Raw genomic sequence first — 24152 nt, 5'->3', positions numbered from 1 at the left:
CCACACAACCTCATGCACACCACTAACGCACGCCACAGCTCACTCGCTACCGCAGCCCCTCACACACCCCCCCCACCCGAACAGCCAACGCACGCTGCTCCTCCGGACGCCGCAAAAACCACACAACCTCATGCACACCACTAACGCAAGCCACAGCTCACTCGCTACTGCAGCCCCTCACACACCCCCCCCACCCGAACAGCCAACGCACGCTGCTCCTCCGGAGGCCGCAAAAACCACAACCTCATGCACACCACGAACGCACGCCACAGCTCTCCCGCTACCGCAGCCCCTCACACCCCCCCCCCACCCGAACAGCCAACGCACGCTGCTCCTCCGCAGCCCCTCACCCCCCCCCACCCGAACAGCCAACGCACGCTGCTCCTCCGCAGCCCCTCACCCCCCCCACCCGAATAGCCAACACCCGCTGCTCCTCCGCAGCCCCTCACCCCCCCCACCCGAATAGCCAACGCACGCTGCTCCTCCGCAGCCCCTCACCCCCCCCACCCGAACAGCCAACGCACGCTGCTCCTCCGCAGCCCCTCACCCCCCCCACCCGAACAGCCAACGCACGCTGCTCCTCCGCAGCCCCTCACCCCCCCCACCCGAATAGCCAACACCCGCTGCTCCTCCGCAGCCCCTCACCCCCCCTCCACCCGAACACCAAACGCACGCTGCTCCTCTGCAGCCCCTCACCCCCCCCCACCCGAACAGCCAACGCACGCTGCTCCTCCGCAGCCCTTCACCCTCCCCCACCCGAACAGCCAATGCACGCAACTCCTCCGGAGGCCGCAAAAACCACACACATACCATTAACCTCTCCCCCCCCTCCCGATACCACTATCATACTTACATAACCACAGGACAACGCACGCAGCTACTCCGGAGCCCACAACACCTACACACACCATGACCCCCCCAAACACCCCCCCTCCCCCAAACCAGTCTTATACTCACATCGACATTAAATACACTACTCTCAACAATGGACATAACCATATTTCAACAAGCCTTTCCAATAATAACATTTTATAAACTAACAACCGTAACAAATAACATACACTTCGCTAAATTGCCCTCATATACAGCTAAACCCCGTTATAACGCGCCTCGTTATACCGCGATTCGGTTATAACACGGTTTTCCCGTGGCTCCCGTTTAAAAAAAAAAAAAAAAAAAAAAAAAAAATTTTTTTTTACATTTTTTTTTGCACACTGCACACACTGCACACACTGCACACACTGCACACACTGCACACACTCACTGCACACACACTGCTCATTTCTCACACTGCCACACTGCACACACACTGCACACTGCACACACACTGCTCATTGCTCACACTGACACACTGCACACACACTGCACACTGCACACACACTGCACACTGCACACACACTGCACACACACTGCACACACACTGCACACTGCACACACACTGCACACTGCACACACACTGCTCATTGCTCACACTGCACACACTGACACACTGCACACACACTGCACACACACTGCACACTGCACACACACTGCTCATTGCTCACACTGACACACTGCACACACACTGCACACTGCACACACACTGCTCATTGCTCACATTGCACACACTGACACACTGCACACACACTGCACACACACTGCACACACACTGCACACTGCACACACACTGCACATTGCTCACACTGACACACTGCACGCACTGCACACACACTGCACACTGCACACACACTGCACACTGCACACACACTGCTCATTGCTCACACTGCACACACTGACACACTGCACACACACTTACAGACACTTACAGACACTCACACACACTCACGCACACTCACGCACACTCACACACACTTACACACACTTACACACACTTAGACACTCACAGACACTCACAGACACTCACACACACTCACACACACTTACAGACACTCACACACACTCACACACACTTACAGACACTCACACACACTTACAGACACTCACAGACACTCACACACACTCACAGACACTCACACACACTCACACACACTCACACACACTCACACACACTCACACACACTTACACACACTTAGACACACTTAGACACATTTAGACACTCCCAGACACTCACAGACACTCACACACACTTACAGACACTCACACACACTCACGCACACCCACGCACACTTACGCACACTTACGCACACTTACGCACACTTACGCACACTTACGCACACTCACACACACTCACACACACTTACACACACTTACACACACTTACACACACTTACACACTCACAGACACTCACACACACTCACACACACTCACACACACTCACACACACTTACAGACACTCACACACACTCACACACACTTACAGACACTCACACACACTCACACACACTCACACACACTTACAGACACTCACAGACACTCACACACACTTACACACACTTACACACACTTACACACACACTCAGACACTTACACACACTCACACCCACATACACACACCCATATACACACACACACTTTCTCTCCCATAAATACATACACACACACACTCTCTCACTCTACACAGACGGGGGGTGGGGTCGGAGCAGAGGAAAGGCCGCGACCAGCACCACCACCCGCTCCCCCCCCTCCTCCCGCGCAGGCAGCGGGAGCACCGGGGACAGCGGTGGGGAGAAGAAACCCCCCGCTACCACCTCCGTGCAGGCAGCGGGATCTGAGGTAAGCGGCGACCTGAGGGACATCTGCACTGACACACTGCACACACACTGCACACTGCACACACACTGCTCATTGCTCACATTGCACACACTGACACACTGCACACACACTGCACACACACTGCACACACACTGCACACTGCACACACACTGCACATTGCTCACACTGACACACTGCATGCACTGCACACACACTGCACACTGCACACACACTGCACACTGCACACACACTGCTCATTGCTCACACTGCACACACTGACACACTGCACACACACTTACAGACACTTACAGACACTCACACACACTCACGCACACTCACGCACACTCACACACACTTACACACACTTACACACACTTAGACACTCACAGACACTCACAGACACTCACACACACTCACACACACTTACAGACACTCACACACACTCACACACACTTACAGACACTCACACACACTTACAGACACTCACAGACACTCACACACACTCACAGACACTCACACACACTCACACACACTCACACACACTCACACACACTCACACACACTTACACACACTTAGACACACTTAGACACATTTAGACACTCCCAGACACTCACAGACACTCACACACACTTACAGACACTCACACACACTCACGCACACCCACGCACACTTACGCACACTTACGCACACTTACGCACACTTACGCACACTTACGCACACTTACGCACACTCACACACACTCACACACACTTACACACACTTACACACACTTACACACACTTACACACTCACAGACACTCACACACACTCACACACACTCACACACACTCACACACACTTACAGACACTCACACACACTCACACACACTTACAGACACTCACACACACTCACACACACTCACACACACTTACAGACACTCACAGACACTCACACACACTTACACACACTTACACACACTTACACACACACTCAGACACTTACACACACTCACACCCACATACACACACCCATATACACACACACACTTTCTCTCCCATAAATACATACACACACACACTCTCTCACTCTACACAGACGGGGGGTGGGGTCGGAGCAGAGGAAAGGCCGCGACCAGCACCACCACCCGCTCCCCCCCCTCCTCCCGCGCAGGCAGCGGGAGCACCGGGGACAGCGGTGGGGAGAAGAAACCCCCCGCTACCACCTCCGTGCAGGCAGCGGGATCTGAGGTAAGCGGCGACCTGAGGGACATCCCCGCTCCCATCTCCAGCCCCGCGGCCTGTCCCTCGGTGACAGGGGGAAGCGGGGACAGGAGGGACATCCCCGCTCCCATCTCCTGCCCCGCGGCCTGTCCCGCGGTGACAGGGGGAAGCGGGGACAGGAGGGACATCCCCGCTCCCATCTCCTGCCCCGCGGCCTGTCCCGCGGTGACAGGGGGAAGCGGGGACAGGAGGGACATCCCCGCTCCCATCTCCTGCCCCGCGGGCTGTCCCGCGGTGACAGGGGGAAGCGGGGAGCGGAGGGACATGCCCGCTCCCATCTCCTGTCCCGCGGGATGAATATGCGCTAAAGCGCGGCGGCCATTTTTTTTTCCGCGACCCCGTTAGTAACGCGGTGGTCTCGGGGTGGACCCCGAGACCCGCATTATAACGGGGTTTAGCTGTACATGTTCTTTCTACTGCTGTTGCTTTACAAACACAATTTTCAATAATATTACATAACATTCACATGACATTACAACTTTCAAATTCAACATTTACACATACTTATTCACACTTCACATCCCGGGCAACGCCGGGTCTCTCAGCTAGTAGAATATAAAGTGGTTCAAAGTACTTAATGTGCAAATACTAGATAGGGAAAAATCAACTAACTTTATTGTAACTTTATTAAAATTATTCAACCCTACTGTACGTCTCGATGCACTGTGCAGGAGTTTATTACTATACATTGGCAAAATATGAAGTGATGTGTTGCAGCATTGGCAAAATACTGCATGGGGTAGTTTATCAGTACCACAAGACTGGCGTAAAGCAGATGTGGTGCCTATATTTAAAAAGGGAGCTACAGTAGATCACAACCGGGGAATTACAGACCTGTAGGCCTGACTTCAATAGTTGGGAAACTACTTAAAGGTTTAATATGGGATAATATTCAGGAATACCCCATGGAAGATAAAATTATTAGTAATAATCAGCATGGATTTATGAAGGATAGATCATGCCAAACTAACCTTATTAATTTATATGAGGTGGTAAGTAGGAATTTATACCAGGGCAATGCAGTTGTTAGACTACAAAATAAAGCAAATTGGACTCAGTAAAAATATTTGCACCAGGATTGAAAACTGGTTGAAGGATAGACAACAGAAAGTTGTCAAAAATTGAACTTTTTCAGGTTGGGTTAAATTTGTGAGCGGAGTACCTCAGGGATCGGTACTGGGACCACTGCTTTTTAACTTGTTTATTAATGACCTTGAGGTTGGGATCGAGAGCAAAGTCTCCATCTTTGCTGATGACACTAAATTGTCTAATGCAGTAAAATCAGAGCAGGGTGTAATTTCTCTCAAGAAGGACTTGGATAGACTGGAAGTGTGGGCAGGTAAATGGCATATGAGGTTTAATACAAATACAATAGATTTGTTCAAAAAAAGTTTTTTTCTCTTTAGAAAGGAAAAGTATATAGGGATATACCAAATAAGTAAACATGGGAAGGATGTTGATCCAGGGAGTAATCTGATTGCCAATTCTTGGAGTCAGGAAGGAATTGATTTTTCCACTTATGAGATATCATTGGATGATATGTCACTGGGGTTTTTTGTTTGCCTTCCTCTGGATCAATATACTGCAAGTACGGATATAGGATAAAGTATCTGTAGTCTAAATTTAGCATAGGTTGAACTTTATGGACACTTTTTTTTCACCCTCATCTATTATGTAACTATGTAATTATCACAGCTGTGAAACATAACTAAAATAGTTTTCTAATTTCATATATTACATCACCCAAGGCTGGTGTTTGAAGTGGAAAAAAAGAATTGTTAAAACTAGTCAAATTGATAAATATCATGAACATAAGTGTATCAAGCAGTTACACTTACGCACTTGATCCCAATGTATCAAAGTACATTGTGTCAAGAGATTGACTCTCTTAAAGTTGTCATAACATATCATTATGAGACCTTACGTAGCTCCTTGCTGTATAGCGTGCAAAATCGCTGATCCAGTGTTACTGCATGGAAAACATTGACTTCAATGAGGCTTTTCGTGCAATAACGCCAGGCCGGCAGTATCACACTTTGTATAATAAGGGCCATCCACCCCTATATAGGATCAATTTCTTTGGTGCTTCGAGGAATTAACCTTGTTCTTTGCAAGATAACAAATGCGCTCAAAAGTGCAGAATACAGACTACCATTTGAATTCAAATTATAAACACACAATGATAACAGTGGGGATTTACCTATTGTCAAATAAGCTTTCTTCACGTTTCCTGATGTTTCACTTTTAATCACAGCCTCGATGTCTTTTCCATGTAGCTAAAGAAGAAATGGGAAACCAAGTCATACGAGGTCCACGCTGTGATCTGTACCATATTATTCATGCATGCTGAAGGGTGCAAAGGACTATCATTTTTTACAAAAAGAAGCAATTACATTTTAGGCATCCTATTTCGTTTTTTATCCAAACCAGTGGTTTTCAACTTGTTTTTGGTTAAGGAACCCTATAATTATATTGTGAAATGCTGCGGAATCCCAATACTCTCCAATAGCGCGTCTGATATCAGATGCATTGTAAGGAACCCCAACTCTCTCCAATAGCACGTCTAAGATCAGATGCATTGTAAGGAACCCCAACCCTCTCTAATACCGCGTCTGAGATCAGATGCATTGTATGGAACCCCAACCCTCTCTAACAGCGTGTCTGAGATCAGATGCATTGTAAGGAACCCCAACCCTCTCTAATAGCACGTCTGAGATCAGATGCATTGTAAGGAACCCCAACCTTCTCTAATAGTGTGTCTGAGATCAGATGCATTGTAAGGAGCCCCAACACTCTCTAATAGCGCGTCTGAGATCAGATGCATTGTAAGGAACCCCAACCCTCTCCAATAGCGCGTCTAAGATCAGATGCATTGTAAGGAACCCCAACCCTCTCTAATACCGCGTCTGAGATCAGATGCATTGTATGGAACCCCAACCCTCTCTAACAGCGTGTCTGAGATCAGATGCATTGTAAGGAACCCCAACCCTCTCTAATAGCACGTCTGAGATCAGATGCATTGTAAGGAACCCCAACCTTCTCTAATAGAGCGTCTGAGATCAGATGCATTGTATGGAACCCCAACCCTCTCTAATAGCGCGACTGAGATCAGATGCATTGTAAGGAACCCCAACCCTCTCTAATAGCGCGTCTGAGATCACATGCATTGTAAGGAACCCCAACCCTTTTTAATAGTGTGTCTGATATCCGATGCATTGTAAATTCTTCTGTATTTGGTACAATTTTGAAATTACCTTAAAATTGCAGGAAGCCCTTTAGGGATGCCCGCGGAACCCCGGGGTTCCTAGGAACCCCTGTTGAAAAACACTGATCTAAACTAATGCATTCTCTCCTTTTCATTCTACACCCTTCTTATATTCCTTCCCCATATGAAACAACAACATGCAAGAAAAGAACATCGTAATGTAACAACGTGAAACGGATACATATTTGGTGTGAATAATTGGTACATGAACCAATTGAAAGATGTGTTCAGAAATCCAGGTTTTTCTGTACGTACCTACTGTTTACAGGACCTGAAACAAACCTAGTGTGGTCCACATTTACTAAGACAGTGGCCCAAACGTACTAAGCGGTGCTATGGCCCAAGTAAAGGGACTTCTCATTCATCAAGGGATAAAACATGAAGAAGATGTAAGAATATCTGCCCAATTGCACCGGTTGATGTTTGATTTGGGTGCTTGTTTGTAGTTTTTTTAATGTGCAGGATGTGTACTGACACCTTTCTTGAGCAACACACTGTGTACAGTAAGGGACCTCCCTATAAATTTCTCCTATTTGTTTGGTACTTACAATTTCATATGCTTTAAATGTGGCTCTTAATTGCATGTAGTTGCGTGATGCCAAGACAACATTGAACTCCAGTTCCTCTGTACCCCATCGACCTTCTCCAGCCTCGAGGAAAGTAATAAACAAAGGGAATGTGGTTATTTCTAAGAAAATTTTTGTTTTTCTCTGCTAGAGTATCCCGGTTTTACTATATATATTAGGTATGCTTCCATATGCATGTACGAAGTATATCTATCTATATGTATATATATATATATATATATATATATATATATATACTGTATATATACTGTATATATACTGTATATATTCATTCATTAACATGATCTAATTAACGACTAGCATTTAAGTTATTGGGAGCTCTCGTTAGAGATTAATAAATATAGATAATACCCATAATTTCTCTCTTTTTCCATGTGTTTCTCACTGTAACCTTCCCCATTATGCCACCACCTCTGCAGTGTGACCATTCCATGTCTCTTCTGCTATTTTATTTCTAATGATGAAGTATGTTTACTCAATGCTACCTACTTTATATTGTGACCCTCTGTGGTTGAACTTCTTGTTTATGGAAACTACTTCCTTCCTGCATCTTATTTATAGTATTCAGGCTGTGGAAGCAATATTCATTATTCTGTTTATAAAGTACACTGAATGGTTTGTTTGGGTAATTTAAAACATGACTCCTATTTTTTGGCATATTAAAGTGGTCGCTGTCTTGCGTAGGTACATTGTTTTACTTACTTCGTACAAGTTTTTGGCATCCTGACCTGCAAGGTTTTCATTGATATTAAGGCCCTCCTCACGGTTAGCCTGGAAAACACATTGTGAAATAAAGTAGTCAGATTGGAAACTAGATGGTTCATAATTAAAACTGCAATAGTGCTGATCGGGGCATTATTGCACAGAAACTCCCGTTGACTGCAGTTTAATGAAAAAAAAAAAACAAACAAAATCAGATAATGGTTTATTGACGATGTACAGATGTATCCAAAATCATTGTCTCAGGAGCCGAGGCTGAAAAAGGCAAAAAGCCGCGTCTCCGGAGACAGTGCTAACCACGACATCACTGCGGAGGGTTCATGCCTCCAGATCTGACCCCCTGCAGCTTTAATCCTCTGGAGCCAAGACAACCGCGGTTGCATTCCCGCATCTTGCCCGGGTTCCGGAGACAATGACTCTGGCTACATCTGTAGAATTAACAGTAAACAATAGGAGAACAGTGAGTGAAGGCAGGACAAAGAAGAACTGTTAAATGTGTCTTCTGAATACTTTGCTCTCGTGCTTCTAGCTTGTGACGTACAGTCGTGTCCTCCTGTTCTCTCCAGGAAAATCTGTTGGCTATCTCACAGAAACGCTGCAACATTTCTGCGATACTTCTGCAGCCAGACTAATGGCCCATTGGATTAACACAGCAGGGGTCCCCGCAGTCCCATTCAAATAACAGGGCCCCCTGCTGTGTTAATCCGATGGGCCATAAATCTGGCTGCAGAAATATTACAGAAATATTGCAGCGTTTCTGTGAGATAGCTACAGATTTTTTTAGGCTAGCCGGAGAGAACAGGAGGACACATCTGTACACATTAGAACAGGGGGTTTCCACCTTTTAAGACCTGTGGAGCCCATCACAAATATTTGATAACTACCTGTAACCCCTTAAAAATGTATTGTGTCTTTGTGGATCCCGAACGAAATGATCCTATATTTTGTACATTAAAATACTATTGTTGTGGTCGTGCTTATATTGTCTAAACAAGTTCCACAGAAACCAATCCATTACATTTTTGCTCACTAAATCCATGTTGTCTAGAAGAAATATACACGTTCGCTGGCTGCAGAGCATGCAGTTCATAATAATGCTAGAGAATAAATTGTAAATTTGGAAGAATAGACATAAGACACAGAGACACAAGATAGACACATACATTTACCCATTCATTGCAATCAGGGATTGCTGTACAATAACCACACCTGTCAAGCCGGTCCAGGTTTTTGAATTGGGATAAAGGATATCAACTTGAACTGGTTAACACTACATTCCATGTTGGAGACATATATTTATAAGATGGGAGCTTTGCAATGCAAAATCGCCCACATCATTTGCATACTGCATGGAGTTGCACAGCAAGAACTAAATTAGCCAGCCTGGTTTAGCTGGACAGTTTCAGATTATATGCACTAGATGGGAAGCATGGATGGAGTGTGAAGAACACGGCGCATACCCGGACTGGAGACATTTTTCTTTGTTGATGTTCGCAAATCAAAGCTAAATCTGCCGAAACGTGTTTGAAAAATAAATAAATTGCAACGCAAAAATGTGATGACATTTGCACAACTGTAGTGCTTTGGAAATTCCAACAGATGGGCAAATTGCATCAGGTCACATAATCCTTTACATACAGTACTGCCATTTTTTGGCAAATTTGGGCAAACGTGTGTGGGAATCTGGCCAAAATGTTGCAAGCACTATGAACTTTTGTGGAAATGTAGCAGAGTACACAAAATTAGGGAGAAAGCTGCTAAAAGCAAATGTTCCACAATATTTGCACAACTGCAACCCTGACCCTCAGTGACAGTGTATATATGGGAGCCAGAGAGGGTAATGAGTTTGCAAACACACATTGTCATAGTGCCCATTGCCATTTATAACTTGTAACTCTGCTAATGCCAGGCACCTGATGCTCTTTAACCTTTCGGCACACATTCACTATCATACACTGGTACACTTACACACACACTGATGCAGTTCAGCACACAGCAGTGATGTTCTGAAACTGTAAGCCCGTGCTTTGTTGCTTATATGTGTGCTACGTCATTGTCGATATACATATTTATTAATTACCATTGCAAACACATAGTATACCAGTATAGAAGCCTGGAAGCCACATCGTAAGCTCTTCGGGGCAGGGATTTCCTTTCCTATTGTCTGATTTTGCTGCACTTATTGTATTATTATAATTCCCTGTACTGTATTCTTTGTGAAGCGCTGAGTACAGTTTTGGCGCTATATAAATAAAGACATACAATACAATACACATCAAGACAACCCTTAACCCCAATTAGGCAGGTCAGAAGGACTTCATTTAAATTGCGTTATGAGTACAATGACTTTTCAGCTTTTTTTGTCTTCAAGTGCAGTTGCAGACCCCTGTTGGAAGTGAATGGGTCCAACTTTTTGGCAAAGATAATACAGCACATGAAGGGCCCAAACCCATGATGTTTGTTAATACAAGGATGCAGTGGTTAGTCTTAACCACAGAAACCAATGGCATTCTGTGATTCAAACCCTAAACATACTGGAAATTGCTGAGTTTGACCCTGCATACTGCGCTGCAATAAAGACACTGAGATTGACAGATATCTTTCCTGTGCGTGTAGAGCTTGCTACTGACACCTGCTGTTCAGACTGTGAACTGCAAAGGCAGCGTTCTTATACGACTGTCTGTATTAACCCTAAACACCTTCTATCTTTTAACAGGTGGATGCATTGCTTGACATATTAAAAAATAATATGATATATATATTTTTTTTTTCTTTTCTTACATAGGACGCCCAGTAGAGTTTGCAATATATTTTGTGGTGTCTGGTGCACATGGAGAGAAAGTGACTTGCCCAAGCTAATAAGAAGCTGACACTGGGATATAGACTTGTTTCATCTGCTTCATAAACATTAACATTAACATGTGACATTAACACTATACTACTCTTCTTCCTATGTCTAATTTAACCCAGGACCTTACATTAAACCTCATTTAATGTCTACTCTGCTCTACAAAGCTCCAACCTTCTATCTTCTGTATTCGGGTGGTGGAAGGGACGTGCAGAATAAAGATGAGGTGACTCCGGAAGATCAAGAGGATTGAACTGAAATATTTGATCAAACGCTGAGCAAGTTCGTCTGCACTCAGCTGGGCAGAATTTGATTATTACTATGGACGAATTTACTCCATTGTCTCAGTACCTGTAGCAAAGAAATAAGTATTTTCCTGAAGGATCCACTTGTTTCACTTTTAATATCTGACTCCAAATCTCTGTCAAACACTAGAAGAAGAAAAGAAACACACAAAGATATGATTATATTTTTAATTGCCAGAGCATGGAATTAAAATGACTTGATTGGTGGAAAGTAAAGGGAACTTACATTTTTTGTATGCTTCTTTTGTAGCTTTTATTTGCTGAAAAAGAAAACAAAAAGATGTTAAATAAGGATTCAAAAATTAGGAATGAATGATATATTCTAGACAACTGTATTTATCTCACACACACACACACACACACACACACCATCACTTTCCTACCACATACCTAGACTCACTTTTATATGTAACTTTCTACCTATTCTCTCCCTAGTAACAACATGGAACAAAGGACAAACACAGCTACCCGCCCTTCTTTGCTATATCCACTATGTTACTCTTCTTCGTTACAGCCTCATCTCTGCTTATCAAGCTCTCATTTTCCTTTTATCTGTCCGATAACTCTTACTATACTGTATATTGCACCTTTACTCCTCTCTTCTCTCCTGTATTCCCATTAACTTTGCTCTTTTCTATATTTATTACTTCCACACCCTCTACCCCTATGACTCCCCAACCCTCCTCACAGGAGACTTTAAGTGTCATATTGATGACAGCTCTGTCTCCTGGGCTTCCCGTTTTTTCTCTCTTACTTCCTCTTATGGCCTTCACTAGTAGACTGCATACTGCACTGTTCCCTTAGTGACTTTTTAGCTCCACTTTTCCACTCCAGATCCATCACCTATTCTCCTTTGCTATCTCCAATTTATTTTCCACTACAACTTCTGTCTCCCCTCACTATTCCTAGGGACTTTTAGTCTATGGATAATTAGGCTCCCAAATCTCAAATTCTCCCAGAGGTCTAAACTCTCCTGACCCTGATAATCTTGTCACCACCTACAACTGTATTCTTCTCAACTGCATAGACTAGCATGCTTGTCTTATTCTACAGCACTCTAGTTGCTCTAACCCTCAACCCTGGCTCAATACTCAGACATGCTTTCTACACCCTGGAACTCACTTCTCCCAGAGTCTATGGAGAAAGTCTTGCACTTTTGTTAGTTTCCTACAATTCATCCGTTTTTTTTACAACTCCAGAATGCAGCAGAGAAAATACCTTGATAAAGTGTGTTCTGCACGAAACACATAGGTGCTTTTATTGTCTGTCCTTTTTGTGAGCTGCACAATAAATTAACTCTACGGGCTGCACGCCCTGGGTATGCTGGATGATCCTGCATGAGCGTACAGGTAACGGGCGTAGTCTCTACTCTCGCCCTCCATCTCTCCTCAAACTTTTGCTGACTATTTCAAAGACAGGGTGGACGTTATCAGAAATACCTTCTGTTCCTTTCTCTACACATAATCCCGCTTCATCTACTCTGGATGTTTTCTCCACAGTAACAGGAGGAATTATCTCAGTTACTTTTCTCCTCTTCCTCTACTAACTGCCAGCTTGGTCTCCTCCGACCTATCATTCCAACTCTGATCCCTGCACTCACATTTTCAACACTTGCTTCTCCACTAGTATCTTTCCTTCCTCCTATAAAAATGCTGTTTTGAGATCCTATCCAACTAACCCATCTATCTATTGCCCTGTCTCTGTCCTGCCTTCTGCCTTTGAACTCCTAGAATGGCTTTTATCTTCTCACATATCTTCTTACCTCTGCTCCTATGACCTCCTAGACCCTTTACCAATCTGATTTTTGCATTGTTCACTCAACTGAAACAACACTCCCCAAAGTAACCAACATCCACATTGCTAAATCCCAAGAACAGTAATCTCTTCTCATTCTACTCAATCTGTCTGCAGCTTTTGATACTGTTGACCACCCACTTCTCCTTCACACTGGTCACTCCCTTGGTGTTCACGACAAAGCCCTCTCCTTGCTTTCTTTCTATCTCTCTCTATCATTGTTCCATTGGTGTATCTATGGCTAATTCCTCTTCTTCCTCTCTTGACCTATCTATTGGTGTATCTCAAGGTTTAGTTCTTGGGCTTCTCTCTTGTGATACCAATGGAACATATATCTGTCATCATCTATCTAGCATCATCTGCTACCTATCAGATTTAGTCAATAGGGCTTAGTATTTAGCCCCGTTTATAAGAATTGTGTGCTATCGCACTGCAGTTTATTTAATCTAGGCCCTCGGCTTGTCTTGTCTAGACTGAAACAAATGAGATACATGCAGTCAATCAAAGTACATGAGCAGCTGTTGATGACCATATTAGAAATACATGTACATTTTTTGCACTTGTGCTTGCAATGTGCATATAATGGGGGATATTCTGTAATATTCTGCACTACGATGCAATATTCTCTATTCAATAGGTCAAATAAAACTTGCCTCAGCTGGTGTAAATATTATTAGAAGGGAGGGTCACTTTAGCGGACTATGCCACAGGAATAATAGTAACTTCAGATGTAGCAAGCTTGATGTTCCTCGACAGTACCATGAAAAACCGAAGCTCGCTGCATCTGCATTCATTTTACTTTAAAGATGCAGTCCCACTTGGTCAATATTATTTGTATTTTCTGGGCTCTGCCATATTGACTTTGTTTTCTCCTTCTCATTCAGATCACACACGTCACTGACATTATACAGTAGGTTTCTGGGTTGCAGAAATATCACTGCAGAAACACGGCGGCCGTTCCTATTGTTTTTAAACCTATGCCCTGCCAGTGCAATGCAAGGGTTACGCAGGGTAAAGTTTAATAACTCTGACTATGGCAACGGTGACGTTTCTACACGTACAAAGTTATTCATCAGTCCTAATCCAGCGCCTAACAAAACAAGTCTTTTCTGGGCTGTAATATTTACCATGTTTCTCCGTTTTTAAGCTATTAAAACAGTATAAAATTATTAAATAAGCACAGATTTTTATTACATTGCAATTCAAACATATATGGCAATAAGGTATTTCACCGTTTAGGGTCCTTTTATCTTGGTGGAAACTGAATTGTTTGATTGCATTCACTTATTAATTGTAAATTTCACATTTTCAGTCATTATAATGATGTATTTTATGTTCACCGGGATAAGCACTAATGTTTATATTTATTGGTTTCCCAGATGCTAACTATTACAAAGTAATATTGTATGGAAATGGTGTTCTGCTGTTTCCTGCTACACTTCTCTTCTGAGCCCGTACCCTTCTCTTCTGAGCCCGTACCCATCTCTTCTGAGCCCGTACCCTTCTCTTCTGAGCCCGTACCCTTCTCTTCTGAGCCCGTACCCTTCTCTTCTGAGCCCGTACCCTTCTCTTCTGAGCCCGTACCCTTCTCTTCTGAGCCCGTACCCTTCTCTTCTGAGCCCGTACCCTTCTCTTCTGAGCCCGTACCCTTCTCTTCTGAGCCTGTACCCTTCTCTTCTGAGCCCGTACCCTTCTCTTCTGAGCCCGTACCCTTCTCTTTTGAGCCCGTACCCTTCTCTACTGAGCCCGTACCCTTCTCTTCTGAGCCTGTACCCTTCTCTTCTGAGCCCGTACCCTTCTCTTCTGAGCCTGTACCCTTCTCTTCTGAGCCCGTACCCTTCTCTACTGAGCCCGTACCCTTCTCTTCTGAGCCTGTACCCTTCTCTTCTGAGCCTGTACCCTTCTCTTCTGAGCCTGTACCCTTCTCTTCTGAGCCTGTACCCTTCTCTTCTGAGCCCGTACCCTTCTCTTCTGAGCCCGTACCCTTCTCTTCTGAGCCTGTACCCTTCTCTTCTGAGCCTGTACCCTTCTCTTCTGAGCCTGTACCCTTCTCTTCTGAGCCCGTACCCTTCTCTACTGAGCCCGTACCCTTCTCTTCTGAGCCTGTACCCTTCTCTTCTGAGCCCGTACCCTTCTCTTCTGAGCCTGTACCCTTCTCTTCTGAGCCCGTACCCTTCTCTACTGAGCCCGTACCCTTCTCTTCTGAGCCTGTACCCTTCTCTTCTGAGCCTGTACCCTTCTCTTCTGAGCCTGTACCCTTCTCTTCTGAGCCTGTACCCTTCTCTTCTGAGCCCGTACCCTTCTCTTCTGAGCCCGTACCCTTCTCTTCTGAGCCTGTACCCTTCTCTTCTGAGCCTGTACCCTTCTCTTCTGAGCCTGTACCCTTCTCTTCTGAACCCGTACCCTTCTCTTCTGAGCCTGTACCCTTCTCTTCTGAGCCTGTACCCTTCTCTTCTGAGCCTGTACCCTTCTCTTCTGAGCCTGTACCCTTCTCTTCTGAGCCTGTACCCTTCTCTTCTGAGCCTGTACCCTTCTCGTCTCTTCATTGTTGTCAGAAATACCCAGTATAGGTATACAGGTTGTTAGAAAAGCAGGTGTGGCTATGGAAAGGACCTGATGAAAGGTCCGCATTGGACCTGAAACGTTATGTCTCTCCCTTGTTCCTAAAATAAATGAAAACCTTTTGAAAAGACTGTAAGTAGAGATTTTTGTTCGAGCGCTAGTAGTAGAGATCCTGCTTTTGCTGTATTTTTCACTGTGGTGAAATATAATCTCCCTGCAAGGTCCCTGTACAGTATTTCACTATTCACTTTACTTGCAGACATGCGAGTATCTTCACTGGTATATACAAGTTTTTAACTGCACTATGTTATATAAGCCTATGCTTGGATATATTAACCCCTTCTGGGTTTATTTCACATAACATTAGTTTGCATTTAGCATAGGTACCTGCTATAGAGATTTACCTTGACGTGGTTAGCAGGCTCGGCATTATTTGATCAAAGGATGTAAACCAAAAGTCTCATTTATCTTATAGATTTTTTACACCATATATATATATATATATATATATATATATGGTGTAAAAAATCTATAAGATAAATATATATATATATATATATAAATATATATATACAGTACACACAATATATATATATACAGCACACACACACACACACACACACACACACACACACACACACACACACACACACACACACACACACACACACACACACACACACACACACACACACACACACACACACACACAAACACACTTTATTGCTATCCCAAAGGGAGAAGCACAGGGATTCACTTCCTGTTTTAAACATTGAATGTTTCCATGGTAAGTAAATGCTCTGGAGGGTAATTACACGTAATCTATTTTGCATTAAAACTGCAGATCCAAGAATCTACAGGCACTGTAAATGGTCAATACTTGTTTTTTTTCTGTTTGTCAATTACTAGTTCACCCAAATGAACAGAAGAGGACCCAGTAAATATAAAAACACATTCATCTTACACAAGACACAAATAAAATCGATGAAATATTTCTACGCAAGCCCGTTACCGTGACACATTGTTTAGTTATGGGATTTGCGTTACATTCACACCGTACCTTGTTGGCTCTTGTGCATAAAATTTGTATCAGAAGTGCCTCGTTGGTTCCAGCCCCCTTCATCGCTTTCCTGAGCTCTCGGGCATCGTATTCACATGGGCGGTCCAGCAGCGCTATGGCCGTCTTCTCAAAGTTTCCACTCAGCTCACTTTTTAGCACGCTATCCAAATCCTGAAAAAACAAAAATATCCTCATGTTCTAAGTTACAGTAGGAAGCACGTGCAGCATGACTAGCAATAGCTTGCACAGAGCCAGCAGCATGGAAATATTAATAGGTTTGTTCTAAAATGATTGTTCAAGTTCTTTTTAGCTGTTTTACTGGAAAGCAAACTTGCATCAACAACAGATTTCCTAATGGGAAGATAGGATTTTATCCCCCCCTTATAAGTGTGATACTGTGTTTATCCTGGTAAAAATCTGGAGCTAACCTTTGAAAACTGTCCTGCATGATACAGACCTCTAGTATAATGCATTACTAGCTATACTGTAGGTGAACAGTGTGAATACTGATTGAGTTCTGATTTTGTATTCCCATTTGCTCATCTTGGTTGGTATGTTAGAGTTACATATGAAGAAAGACCTGCCTAGATCTCCAGCAAGATATAAAACAAATGGTACATCCCATTGACTCCTACTGCAAATAGGAACCGCACCAACAGGAAATACACACCGCACCAGCCGGAGATACACACCGCACCAGCAGGAGATACACAACGCACCAGCCGGAGATACACTCCGCACCAGTCGGAGATACACAACGCACCAGCAGGAAATACACAACGCACCAGCATGAGATACACAACGCTCCAGCAGGAGACACAAAACACACCAGCAGGAGATACACAACGCACCAGCAGGAGATACACAACGCACCAGCAGGAGATACACAATGCACCAGCCGGAGATACACAACGCACCAGCAGGAGATACACAACGCACCAGCAGGAGATACACAACACACCAGCAGGAGATACACAACGCAACAGCAGGAGATACACAATGTACCAGCAGCAGATACACAACACACCAGCAGAAGATACACACTGCACCAGCAGGAGATACACACCGCACCAGCAGGAGATACACAACGCACCAGCAGCAGATACACAACGCACCAGCAGGAGATACAAAACGCACCAGCAGGAGATACATAATGCACCAGCAGGAGATACACACCGCACCAGCAGGAGATACACAACGCACCAGCAGGAGATACACAACGCACCAGCAGGAGATACACACCGCACCAGCAGGAGATACACAACGCACCAGCAGGAGATACACAACGCTTCAGCAGGAGATACACAACACACCAGCAGGAGATACACAATGCTCCAGCAGGAGATTCACAACACACCAGCAGGAGAAACACAACGCACCAGCAGGAGATACACAACGCACCAGCAGGAGATACACAATGTACCAGCATGAGATACACAATGCTCCAGCAGGAGAAACACAACCCACCAGCAGGAGATACACACCGCACCAGCAGGAGATACACAACGCACCAGCAGGTGATACACAACGCTCCAGCAGGAGATACACAACACACCAGCAGGAGATACACAACGCTCCAGCAGGAGATTCACAACACACTAGCAGGAGAAACACAACGCACCAGCAGGAGATACACAACGCACCAGCAGGAGATACACAATGTACCAGCATGAGATACACAAAGCTCCAGCAGGAGAAACACAACCCACCAGCCGGAGATACACAACGCACCAGCAGGAAATACACAACGCACCAGCAGGAGATACACAACGCACCAGCAGGAGATACACAACACACCAGCAGGAGATACACAACGCAACAGCAGGAGATACACAATGTACCAGCAGGAGATACACAACACACCAGCAGAAGATACACACTGCACCAGCAGGAGATACACACCGCACCAGCAGGAGATACACAATGCACCAGCAGCAGATACACAACGCACCAGCAGGAGATACAAAACACACCAGCAGGAGATACACAATGCACCAGCAGGAGATACACACCGCACCAGCAGGAGATACACAACGCACCAGCAGCAGATACACAACGCACCAGCAGGAGATACACACCGCACCAGCAGGAGATACACAATGCACCAGCAGGAGATACACAACGCTCCAGCAGGAGATACACAACACACCATCAGGAGATACACAACGCTCCAGCAGGAGATATACAACACACCAGCAGGAGAAACACAACGCACCAGCAAGAGATACACAACGCACCAGCAGGAGATACACAATGTACCAGCATGAGATACACAACGCTCCAGCAGGAGAAACACAACCCACCAGCATGAGATACACAACGCATCAGCAGGAGATACACAACACACCAGCAGGAGATACACAACACACCAGCAGGAGATACACAATGCTCCAGCAGGAGATACATAACACACCAGCAGGAGAAACACAACGCACCAGCAGGAGATACACAATGTACCAGCATGAGATACACAATGCTCCAGCAGGAGAAACACAACCCATCAGCAGGAGATACACAACGCATCAGCAGGAGATAACAATGCACCAGCAGGAGAAACACAATGCACCATCAGGAGATACACAATGCACCAGCAGGAGAAACACAATGCACCAGCAGGAGATACACAATGCACCAGCAGGAGAAACACAATGCACCAGCAGGAGATACACAACGCACCAGCAGGAGATACACAACACACCAGCAGGAGAAACACAACGCACCAGCAGGAGATACACAACACACCAGCAGTAGATACAAAATGCACCAGCAGGAGATACACAATGCACCAGCAGGTGATACACAACACACCAGCAGGAGATACACACCGCACCAGCAGGAGATACACAACGCACCAGCAGGAGATACACAACGCTCCAGCAGGAGATACACAACACACCAGCAGGAGATACACACCGCACCAGCAGCAGATACACAACGCACCAGGCGGAGAAGCACACCGCACCAGCAGGAGATACACAATGCACCAGCAGGAGATAGACAACACACCAGCAGGAGAAACACAACACACCAGCAGGAGATACACACCAGCAGGAGAAGCACACCGCACCAGCAGGAGATACACAACACACCAGCAGGAGAAACACAATGCACCAGCAGGAGATAGACAACACACAAGCAGGAGAAACACAACACACCAGCAGGAGATACACACCAGCAGGAGAAGCACACCGCACCAGCAGGAGATACACACCAGCAGGAGAAGCAGCCATTCTTTACTTCTGTTATCCATCCAAAAGTATAAAAAGTTAAACATTTGCTATAAAAAAACCTTTTAAGCAAATCTAGCTCAGGTCTCATGCACCACGCCATGAATAAGATTGTACCGCGATGATTAATACCTTGCCATACAAGGTCTTGTATTTTTGCTTCACTTCTTGCCTCTGATCTGAGGTCCGATTCGCTAGGATTTCAATAATCGCCTTTTCATCCGTTCCTGTGAAAATCAAATAGAAACAAAGGGGAACAATTACAATGATATTCCTATCACCCCTGGTCACATTCATGTCTCAGACCGGTCTGCAACCCTGCTTTACCCCATTATCACTTAGCAAACAGTGCTTCCACTGCAGCCAGGGGTTCTGGGTAATGACATGCAAATGAGCACACAGTGTCACCTTTTGCTTCTTATCCATTTTAACAGACATCCCTATAAGCTTATGCCTGCCGCATCACACAGCTTTTCAGCACAGCCTGGGTTAAAGAAGTGCAGAGCCAGTAACCCTGCTCACAGACAGCTGTTTCAGCATTTTGGGTCTCACCAGTGTAAGGCTGGTTATACTGGCTTTGCAATGTGAAGCTGGAATAGGTGGCAACCACACACGATATTCCTGAAAGATGCTTTTTGGTGATTAAATGAATAAGTGCAAGCTGCTTTTCCTAATCATTTAACCATGATTATACAGTATGGCACTTATATTCAGCAAGACATAACAAATACATCATCAGCCTTTTATTAATCCCTTTGTGGCTATTAACTGAGAAACATAGTTATTTCATTATTTTCACACCCAGAATACCACTGCTTCTTTTATTTTCACACCCATATTACCACTACTTCTTTTATTTTCACACCCAGAGCACCACTGCTTCTTTTATTTTCACACCCAGAGCACCACTACTTCTTTTATTTTCACACCCAGAGCACCACTGCTTCTTTTATTGTCACACCCAGAGTAGCACTACTTCTTTTATTTTCACACCCAGAGTACCACTACTTCTTTTATTTTCACACCCAGAGCACCACTGCTTCTTTTATTGTCACACCCAGAGTAGCACTACTTCTTTTATTTTCACACCCAGAGCACCACTACTTCTTTTATTTTCACACCCAGAGCACCACTACTTCTTTTATTTTCACACCCAGAGCACCACTGCTTCTTTTATTGTCACACCCAGAGTAGCACTACTTCTTTTATTTTCACACCCAGAGCACCACTACTTCTTTTATTTTCACACCCAGAGCACCACTACTTCTTTTATTGTCACACCCAGAGTAGCACTACTTCTTTTATTTTCACACCCAGAGCACCACTACTTCTTTTATTTTCACACCCATATTACCACTACTTCTTTTATTTTCACACCAGAGTACCACTACTTCTTTTATTTTCACACCCATATTACCACTACTTCTTTTATTTTCACACCAGAGTACCACTACTTCTTTTATTTTCACACCCATATTACCACTACTTCTTTTATTTTCACACCCAGAGTACCACTGCTTTTTTTTACTTGCAGTTTTCCATTTTGCTTTTAAAGAAGAGGTTGGATTTGTTTGAGGAAGTCTCCTCTCTTCCCATTGGTTCAGTATAAATCCGGCTTAAATACAGTTTGAGAAACACATGTACATTTTTTAAAATCTGGCACAGCATTATCACTTGTTTAAGCCACTGAGACCCCGGGCTGAGGGAGATACTTCAAAAACCTTCGGCGGGCCGGCCGACAGCATTAACGGGGCCAGGACCGAGGACTAATCTGTGTCCCGGGTTGTTGAGTGGGGGGTACCTAGAGCTCCAGTGGTGTGGGGCAGCTCGAGCCCTGAAGAGCACGCCCAACCAGGCCCAGAGGTTTGTTGATGGTAGGCCTGACTTCGGCTCACCTCTGGCCCAACTGCCTGTCTCGGCTGGTGGGGTCCCCCACCCCGAGACCCATGTCCCGGCTCTCCCCCAATGTTGGCGGCCCTGACCTTCAGTTCTTTATCGGTGCACTGTACAATGCGTGCAGACCTCCTCCCTCTCCTCTTCATTCTCGACCCTAAACAATACCGTTTAGAAGTCTGCTTTAAAACAGTGCGTCTGCTTCCATTCAGATGAACAGAGGATGAAGCTCCATTAGCGGTGTGTCCCACTGCTTCTCATTGTAATGGACATTCATGTTGGAGGCTACAACTAATGTGGTTACAATATACTGTGTAGTTCTAGTCATATTCATTCATACCGCAGTACACTTATTCAGGGGCTAGTTGTAATATCCTATTAACTCCTATACCCAGGACATACTTGAAAACGAGAGGTAACTCTCAATGTATTACTTCCTGGTAAAACATTTTATAAATAAATAAATAAATAATATGTTAATAAATATGCTGTCACTAGAAGAGGCCATAAGATGGGGTCTTCAAGCGCTGAAGGTGTCTTATGGCATAGCACAGCTTAGTAAATATGGCCCTATGGATCACTTTGATGTTCATCCAATTAAAAATATCAACACCTTCCTAGAATCCATGTCCAGTGCAAATGTTAGCTTCCAAGGAAAAAGGAATCTGATTTTATTTTGTTTCACAACTATACCAGGTTTTGAACCCATCAGGCCCTAAGAGGCTCTGTGTACCATTTTGGATAGCCTTTTGTTTTTTTGCAATTGGGGTGAATCCTGGCTATTGCTGGCACTCTGCTTCTCTCCAAGAGACAGGGGAATAAGGAGCATACATCAGGACGCAAACAGTTCCACTAATCCTTTTATATCAAAATTTGCTTCATTCTAGCTTTGTATTGATACCCCATGTAACAGTTTTACTTCACGTATGATGTCCAACACATGGTTAGTGAGTGATGTTATTCTCCTGAGTGAGCTTTCCTTGGATTTTTTCTGGGAATAAATATCTTGAAGTTGACATGATTTTACCCCTGCCCCTATGCGTTCCCTCAGCTGATTCTGCACTCTCCATGTTTCCGTTACTCACCCATGCCCTTGCAGGCTTTCTGTAGCTTCTTGGCATCTCTTTCTGCATCAAAATTATGATGAAGATGAATGGTTGGCTGGAAAACACAGAAGAATGAAGTGAATAAATCAAAATGTGTAATGCAGAAAACACAGAAGAATGAAGTGAATAAATCAAAATGTGTAGTGCATGTTGCACTCATGTGTGAGTGGAATGGGGTCCTTATTTTATATAAACCCAATCGGTATTGACTGGAAAGCTTTGTTTGTAACCCAGCTGATATTCCTCACTTGGAGGTTTATTTACTAAACTGTGCACTATCGTGCACAAACTCCCATTGACTTGAATAGGAGTTCCTGTGTTTCAATCTGCACTATTGCAGTGTAATAAATAACCCCTAGATAGGGCCTGATCTGATATCCCTGGACCTTATGATGTCCCCTTGACATCACATTGTTTCTTCCCCCATAGTAGAGCTGATGGGGGTTTAATTTGACCTCTGCAGCACTAATAAAGATGTTTGTAATCCTTGTTAAGGGTGATCATGGAGTGTTTCTCTCTCTCCACTATACTAATAGAAGGACGGACACCATTTTCAACCGCTATGAAAACCACAAAGATGCTATCACACCGGTAACCCTGAATTTGTGAGTTACCTGAGTAAACCCATATTTCTAATCATCACAAGGAGTGTTGCCCCTCATACAGTAACTGCTCAAGGTAGAGGTTATTAAATTGTCACCCTTTGTAAATTGTGGAGGGTAAGCCCAATTATTAAGGTAGTCAAACAGGACGTGCTGTGACTTTGATCCTCACAGTGATGATAAGAGTATGAGACACAATCTTAAGCAAACCGTAAGGCTATAAAACATA

The 24152-nt window shown here is 44.5% G+C and overlaps 1 protein-coding gene across 1 annotated transcript in view; it reads right to left on the bottom strand.

Annotated features, from left to right (window-relative positions):
* ANXA13 (annexin A13) overlaps positions 1-24152 on the bottom strand; it is a 59337-nt gene that overhangs the window by 18550 nt on the left and 16635 nt on the right. Inside the window, exons 2-9 of the mRNA XM_075582236.1 lie at positions 23301-23376; positions 20455-20549; positions 17096-17266; positions 11906-11939; positions 11726-11805; positions 8509-8577; positions 7768-7869; positions 6155-6230 (exon numbers count right to left, since the gene is read on the bottom strand). Coding sequence (XP_075438351.1) covers positions 6155-6230; positions 7768-7869; positions 8509-8577; positions 11726-11805; positions 11906-11939; positions 17096-17266; positions 20455-20549; positions 23301-23376 — 703 coding nt within the window. The remainder of the gene's footprint in view (positions 1-6154; positions 6231-7767; positions 7870-8508; positions 8578-11725; positions 11806-11905; positions 11940-17095; positions 17267-20454; positions 20550-23300; positions 23377-24152) is intronic.

The sequence above is a fragment of the Ascaphus truei genome, chromosome 2, assembly GCF_040206685.1.
Source record: "Ascaphus truei isolate aAscTru1 chromosome 2, aAscTru1.hap1, whole genome shotgun sequence".
NCBI lineage: Eukaryota > Metazoa > Chordata > Amphibia > Anura > Ascaphidae > Ascaphus > Ascaphus truei.
This window is presented reverse-complemented; position numbering and strand designations above follow the sequence as displayed.